This window comes from Citrus sinensis, chromosome 2 (genome assembly GCF_022201045.2).
Source record: "Citrus sinensis cultivar Valencia sweet orange chromosome 2, DVS_A1.0, whole genome shotgun sequence".
In the NCBI taxonomy this organism is placed as follows: Eukaryota; Viridiplantae; Streptophyta; class Magnoliopsida; order Sapindales; family Rutaceae; genus Citrus; species Citrus sinensis.
Genome location: NC_068557.1, coordinates 5,508,955 through 5,516,452, shown reverse-complemented (window position 1 = coordinate 5,516,452; position 7,498 = coordinate 5,508,955). Strand labels below are relative to the sequence as shown.

General features: G+C 36.2%; 2 protein-coding genes and 1 non-coding gene across 3 annotated transcripts; all 3 read left to right on the top strand.

The window, feature by feature from the left end:
- Positions 1–439: 439 nt before the first annotated feature.
- Positions 440–5,114, top strand: LOC102611741 (monodehydroascorbate reductase 4, peroxisomal). The gene is made up of 7 exons (XM_006470247.4): positions 440–659; positions 1,047–1,098; positions 2,025–2,105; positions 2,807–2,925; positions 3,356–3,575; positions 3,710–3,828; positions 4,159–5,114. The coding sequence occupies exons 1-7, from the start codon at positions 540–542 to the stop codon at positions 4,885–4,887; spliced, it is 1,440 nt and encodes a 479-aa protein (XP_006470310.2). The 5' UTR covers positions 440–539; the 3' UTR covers positions 4,888–5,114.
- A 763-nt stretch (positions 5,115–5,877) lies between these two features.
- Positions 5,878–5,949, top strand: TRNAP-UGG (transfer RNA proline (anticodon UGG)). The gene has a single exon. It is a non-coding gene; the product is annotated as a tRNA-Pro (tRNA).
- A 101-nt stretch (positions 5,950–6,050) lies between these two features.
- On the top strand, positions 6,051–6,974 carry LOC102612026 (50S ribosomal protein L12, chloroplastic). Its single transcript, XM_015527662.3, has one exon. The coding sequence runs from the start codon at positions 6,155–6,157 to the stop codon at positions 6,716–6,718; it is 564 nt and encodes a 187-aa protein (XP_015383148.3). The 5' UTR covers positions 6,051–6,154; the 3' UTR covers positions 6,719–6,974.
- Positions 6,975–7,498: the final 524 nt, after the last annotated feature.

The window sequence follows — 7,498 nt, the reverse complement described above, 5'->3', positions numbered from 1 at the left end:
AAATTAAATCTTAACCATTCACTAATATTAAAATATAGACGGTATAAAATTTGTAAAAAATAAAAAATGATCTCAATTCCCTTCGAAATGAGAGTTTATTTGACTCTCATTTTAAGAGTAAAAGAATTTTTTTAATATTAAATAAGAATTATTATTCGGACGGTGACATATTAAAATTATAAAAGAAAATTTTAATTATTTTTTAATTATAAATATTAATAGAGTACTAATTATAATATAATAGTATTTTTTTAAAAAATGCCGATCAAAGACGGGTCCGTCATATTACCTAACCGCATATGATTCGGTTGATTGAATTTAGATATAGCATTTTATAATACACCCGGAAGCATAGTAGTCATGACCCATAAAGGACAAAACGGTAATAATACAATATTTTATTACTCCCCCTTGAGTGTGTTCAAAGAAAAGCAGAGTGTGTGTTTATATATATATAAATAAGAAAAACCTGAGCGAAAATTCAAAATAAGATAGCGATAGAATTTGTTAATAGAAAGAAGTTAAAGAGAAATTTGAAAATGGGAAGAGCATTTGTGTATGTGATTGTAGGAGGAGGAGTTGCAGCTGGATATGCAGCTCTTGAATTCACAAAGCGAGGAGTTCCTCCCGGCGAACTCTGCATCATTTCTGAGGAACCTGTGAGTTTTTTTTTCTATTTTTTAATTATTCTTTTTCAAATTCTATACGCATGTATGAATTCTATTGAATTGTTATTTTTTCTATATCTGTAATTGAGTTCAATTGATTTTTTTTTTATCGCGCGACTTTTTTTTTTTTAATTTTTTGATGGTTTTGAAATTCTGGAGAATTTTCTGTTGTGGTTTTTTTTTTTTTTTTTTTTAAAGAAAAGTCAAATTTCTATAAACTATTGTAGAATGAACTTCAAGTTCAAATAAGCCTCGAGGAAGCTATGTGACCAAGGGCATGAGATGGAAGTGGAAGCTTAGGAAATTGTTGATAGTAAGATACAGAGCAATATATATCAGTAAAATAACTCGGATTATTGTGTGCTATGTTTCTTTCAGGTTGCGCCTTATGAGAGGCCCGCATTGAGCAAGGGTTATTTACTTCCAGAAGGTATATATTGCCATCATTAAAGTCCTCGAACTGTTGTTTGAAATATAAAGTTCTATCAGATTTGTGTTAAGGTATTGCCCGTATCTACTTCTTTGTATCATACATTCTCCTTTGCAGAAAGGTCCTCCAAAATTACTGGTGATAGTTGGTAACTTTGACAGTGTTATTTGTTTGCCTATGAACTTGGAAAGCTTTTAATAACTTTTTCAGCTGCATTTAATCTCAAAACTAATTTCTTTTACACTTGGGTATCCAAAATTGCTGTCACTGTTCTGAGCATCTAACGGTGGGTAATAGCCTCTAACCTGTTTGAACATTTAAGCAGACTTGATAAAGTGCTCTTTTGACAGTGTTGTTGAAAACAAAACTAAAATCAAATACCAAAAACTGGAGAATGTCCGTATGTGCATGCGTTGTAGTTTTTTGGCTAAGCAGGTGTCCTGCTGTCCGTTTGGTCAGATTGTGGAGGAAGATTCAGTGCATATACAGCCATTGATATTGTGTCACTCTGAAGTGTTATGGGAACTTAAGGTGGGTTGTCAGGGACTGGATGTGTGTATTATGAATGACATTGTACTTGTGAGGAGAAAACCTTCTTCTGTTGGTTCTTCTCCGTGGAAGTTTATTTTTGCACTCTTGTTTGAATGTTTTCTCAATGCTTATCGGTATCATGTCTTACTTTTACCTGTAATCTTAGAAATATTTTCTGGTTAATTTGATAACTCTTTAAAACAAGCAGTAGCTTGGTTGGTATCTACAAAGGGACGTGAAAATCTCAGGAACAAGTGGATTAATCTGTTTCCTCATGTGTGCATGTTATTCTCAACTGTATCAACAGTACTGACAATTTGTTCCTGTGTTTTTAGTCCTTTTCTTTCTCTTAGTTATCAGGATTACTACTTACTGGAACTTCTGGTATTTTGCAGCGCCAGCACGCCTTCCATCATTTCACACTTGTGTTGGTGCTAACGAGGAAAGATTAACTCCAAAATGGTATAATGAACATGGTAATAACTTTCTCGTTCATTGTTCTATGCTATCGACAAAGCAGCATTTTGTTTCTATATTATATCCGAATTGATTTCTTTATGCCGTTGCTCCCGTGGGCTTTGTACATAGGATATTGAGTCCAAAATACATACTTTCTGATTGCTTCAATCACCTGTTTTATGTTGATATGTGCTATAGTGGAACATTAGCTAGCTTTTTTGGCCATAGGTAATATATTTTGTGCAACAAACTTAAATTTCCTTCATCTCTAAAGCCTCTTGCATTACTAATTTGCCACGTGAATTGTCACCTCATATTGTGTATTCAGTATGGTTTATCTGTGAACACTTTATTTGACGTGTTAGAGAGAACAATTAATGTTGACAATGTATATATAGGAATATCTTGTGTCTTTCTGAAATGTGACCTTCAGTTATCAACTTGATCAGAACAATTGAGAATGAACGGTACTGTCTTCAAATAAGAGACTATCAAATTTATATTCTCTAATAAAAAATTTAAAGACTATTGGTGAGATAATGCATATGTCACCGTTGGGCATGATGTTCTATCTTACATTTGTTAATATTTGAACGTATTTGAAAGCCAAATTTACATTAATGATTTATCATCTATTCTAGTCAGGAGGATCAAGTTTGTTATGTGTCTTTGCTCAATGTTTTTTTTTTTTTAATTTTCGGTATGGTCACTTTTCTAGGAATTGAGTTGGTTCTTGGAACTCGAGTTAAGTCCGCTGATGTGAGGCGTAAGACATTAGTAACAGCAACTGGAGAGACTATAAGTTATAAGATTCTCATCATTGCAACAGGTGCTCGGGTACTGAACGCAATCTTTATTTCATTGAAGACCTTCTGTTTCTTGCATTAGTTCGTTAACGTTATTTTTTGCAGTTGCATGGTTTTTAAAATATAAAAAATTGAGGCAATTTATGCCTTTCAACCACGATTCATTTGGAATTTTCTTTTGTTTAATTGTCATTGGAGAATCTTTTCCTTCAAAGAAAATTTCAGCATATAAGATGTATTCTACACTTAAGCTATCTCTGGTTTTACTTGTGTTTCCTTTAATATGCTTGAGCTATAACTTCAGTTTTAGTCTTTGCAACAAATTATTTCAACATTAATTATTGTCGTTTTGAGGTGTTGTATTTAGTTGGCATTGGAAGTTTAAAAATTGAAATTCGTTTAATGTTTGTGAGGTGAGAAGGACTCTGGATTTGACTGATTTGTATAAACTGAATATGTAGGCTCTGAAGCTCGAGGAATTTGGTCTGAGTGGGTCAGATGCTGAAAACGTGTGTTATTTACGAGATTTAGCTGATGCAAATAGGCTTGTAAATGTGATGAAATCTTGTTCTGGTGGGAATGCTGTTGTCATTGGCGGTGGGTACATAGGAATGGAATGTGCTGCATCTCTGGTGATCAATAAGATAAATGTGACTATGGTTTTTCCGGAGGCACATTGCAGTAAGTACTCCTGCTCTGATGGCTTCCATATTTACATGGGATGTCTGAACATGCTGTGGAAATCAAAATAAAATTATTCACTGACAGGAAGAATATTTACAAGCTATTTTTTGTTGGTTTTTGTTGTCTCTCAGTGGCTCGTCTATTTACTCCTAAGATTGCAAGTTATTATGAAGAATACTATAAGTCTAAAGGAGTAAAGTTTGTCAAAGGAACTGTCTTGTCATCATTTGACGTGGACTCTAATGGGAAGGTAAATCTCTCGCTGCTTTGAAATCTGGAGAGAAACTCTGTTTGATTGTTTGGTAGTATTGGTAGATTGACCAAGGAATGTTTGCTGAAAATTTCCTCGTGCTTGGAGCACCAGAAGATTGAAATTGATATGTGTGTAAATATTTCCTGTGCCATAACTAGAATAGCAATTTGGCTTCGGTTTTATCTGTAATAAACTAATTTCAACTTCCTCAATTTTAAAGTGTATTTTGTTTTCAAAATAACAAGACTGACTCTGATCAGTTTGCAAATAATACATCTGCTGTAAGTCATAATGCTTAGTAAATTTTATTGGTCAATTCACTCACAGGTTGTGGCTGTTAATCTTCGGGATGGAAATCGGCTACCTACAGACATGGTTGTAGTGGGAATTGGAATACGTCCAAACACAAGCCTTTTTGAAGGCCAACTAACTTTGGAGAAGGGTGGGATTAAAGTAAATGGAAGGCTACAGTCGAGCAACAGCTCAGTCTATGCAGTTGGAGATGTTGCAACGTTTCCACTCAAACTACTGGGTGAAACCCGTAGGCTTGAGCATGTTGACTCAGCAAGAAAATCTGCTAAGCATGCGGTTGCTGCAATAATGGAACCTGACAAAACAGACAAATTTGATTATCTACCATTCTTCTACTCCAGAGTTTTCACATTGTCATGGCAGTTTTATGGGGACAATGTAGGGGAAGTAGTCCATTATGGGAATTTCTCGGGGGCTACATTTGGGGCTTACTGGGTAAACAAGGGTCAGCTAGTTGGGTCTTTTCTTGAAGGTGGAACGAAGGAAGAGTATGAAGCCATAGCAAAAGCCACGCAGCTTCAACCGGTTGTTGAAGACTTGGCTGAGCTGGAGAGGCAGGGTTTGGGTTTTGCATTGGCTGTTAGTCAGAAACCACTGCCATCAACTCCTGTTGACGGAAAAACGGTCCCTGGTCTTGTTTTAGGGAAATCATTATACCCATTCCATGCAACAGCTGGTGTTATTCTTGCTGCATCAATCGCAGCATTCGCATATTGGTATGGCAGGAGGCGTCGAAGGTGGTAGGAAACTGCTTAGGGATGTTGGCCAGGAAAATGTATATGGATGTTGCCTGATTTATGTAATATCCATGGTGTAACACCAATAGTACTTAGGAGATCTGGAAATACCCTATAATCATTTCTTTTCAAGCAGAAAATATGCTCCATGTGTAACAATATTCCTACTTTTTAGAATTTTATAGATCTGAAAGTCATCATCTTGTCTTATGAAATCAAACGTCAAATTGTATATTTGTATACACATAAAAGCAGAAAAATCGGAACAATATCAAAGATGATCTTCGTAGGAAACTATTGAGTACATATGAAATGTAATCTCAATCATCAGCAAGTAATAGTGCGTTACATGATGCATCATAATTTGCCTAAAGAAAGACGAGACTACGGCAAAAGAGAGAAGAGTGGACCTTTTGACACCCCTCAAATTTTATCATAGAAACTCCTTCCTTATTGAAACTACTTAATAATCAAAGATAACTTAATTTATTTCTTTTTTGTTTTGTATGAAAATTTAATTATACATTTAAATAAAATATTTTTTAACACGATTTTTACATTCACCTCATTTCATAATTTATGTTTATATTTTAAATTTTAATAAAAATAATTTTTTAAATAAAATTATAAGAGTTTTAACTCGGGAGAGATAAATAAGATGACAAGAAGAAAATAGTTAAACATACTAGGATTTGTATGTATTTTATAATAAAAACCTAAAAGAGTTTTTTTTTTTTTTAGGGTGAAATTTTCGGGGAATATAGTTAATTCCTTTTTATATGAGTTAATATTTTATAAATTAAAACTGAGGTATTTTATTTAAACCAAGGGTTCTTTATAGCCTGGACCTCACCTGAACTCATCTGCTACCACTGGGAGCTTAATTTCAATGTTGGCTAACGCAATGTGCAGTTTTTGTAAATACAACATTATTAATTTCCTTTTGTTTGAACTAATTAATATTTGAATTATTACCGAATGAAAGAAGAACCAAACCGGGCATTTGGTCTAGTGGTATGATTCTCGCTTTGGGTGCGAGAGGTCCCGAGTTCGATTCTCGGAATGCCCCTTTATGTTTTAGTTTCATTTTTCCCTGGCTTTCACTGGAAATTGATAAAGGACAAGGGTAATCCTGTCAATCAAATTACACCATCATCATATTCATACTCTCTCTCTCTTTACTTGCCACCCGCAGTCCCGCACAGCCCCTTATCCTTTTGCTATCTTCGTTTCTCACTCTCTTCTGCTCCTCAAACCTCCAAAATCCAAAAAAAATGGCAACAATCTCAGCAACGGCGGCGGCAACAACAACACTCACTCTCCGTTCACGCCCCACTCCCTCCTTCCCTTACCCCAAACAATTCCTTAAATTCCCATCTTACCACCTCCCCACCCAAACCAACCGTGCTTCTCACTTGCGCCCCCTTTGCGCTGTCGAAGCCCCCGAGAAAATCGAAAAGCTCGCCACCGAGATCTCTTCCCTCACTCTCCAAGAAGTCTGCAACCTCGTCGACTACCTCCAGGATAAGCTCGGCGTCTCCGCCGCCGCCTTCGCCCCCGCCGCCGCAGTAGGTGTCGCCCCCGGTGCCCCCGTAGCCGAAGCGCCTGCTGCCGTGGAGGAGAAGACGGAGTTCGACGTCGTCATTGACGAGGTGCCCAGTAATGCGAGAATCGCGGTCATTAAGGCCGTGAGAGCGCTGACGAACTTGGCCTTGAAAGAGGCTAAGGACCTTATTGAAGGGTTGCCTAAGAAGTTCAAAGAAGGCGTGTCGAAAGATGATGCTGAAGATGCTAAGAAACAGCTTGAAGAAGCTGGCGCTAAAGTTTCCGTTGTTTAGAGATGATTATGTTGATTTTTGTGTGCTCTCTTTTTTCTTTTGGTGATTTGTAGTTTTAAAAAAAGTGTAATTTGGATTTGTAGTGAACATGAGTTTTTTTCTGTTTTTGCACATGATACGTTTGTTAAATTGCCTGCATGAGTTGAAGTGTCTTGATGTATCTTTTGTGAAAAGAGCCGAATTGTGGGAGTTGAACGAGATAAGGTAACTCCAGATAATTAATGTTTTTATTATCAATTATCATTGCTTTTGCTCACGTTCTGTTTGTTAAATTGCTTGAATGAGTTGAATTGGTTTGTGTTGTTTTTGGCTGAAGAGCTGTAAAAATTGTGGGAGTTGGATGAGATGTGGTAACATTAGATAGCAACATTGTCATGCCAATGCCTGCCGTATCGAAATAGTTCATCTCATGTTCGTGTGTGCTGATACTGAACGCATTACTTTGCCTTTTCAAGCATCCCACATTAACATGAACACTAGTCCGACCATTAGCCCTCTAGAAACTCAAAGAGTATAGTCTCTCTCAATAGGCACGTACAATCATTAACTTTATGAATGAACTATCTTTGGAGGTTTTAAATTGTTAAAAGTTGGCTTAAGGGTACCCGGCCCATTGTTTATTCTCCCATAATTTGCAGTGGCCAAAACAAGTCTGCGTCTCTAGCTCTTAACAATGTGGTGCTTGTTCTTATCAAATTGAATTTCAATAACACTAGCCTTCAAAACTATGTTCAATTTGGGATAGATTTCATTGTCTTTTTCTTTTTATCAAATTTGAAA

Bases quoted from the DNA above. Each gene is read 5' to 3' on its own strand.
- LOC102611741 (XM_006470247.4), top strand. From the start codon at position 540: ATGGGAAGAGCATTTGTGTATGTGATTGTAGGAGGAGGAGTTGCAGCT. The intron at 2,106-2,806 runs GTAATAACTTTC...TCACTTTTCTAG, and splicing joins AAAATGGTATAATGAACATG to GAATTGAGTTGGTTCTTGGA. The intron at 3,829-4,158 runs GTAAATCTCTCG...ATTCACTCACAG, and splicing joins ACGTGGACTCTAATGGGAAG to GTTGTGGCTGTTAATCTTCG.
- LOC102612026 (XM_015527662.3), top strand. From the start codon at position 6,155: ATGGCAACAATCTCAGCAACGGCGGCGGCAACAACAACACTCACTCTC.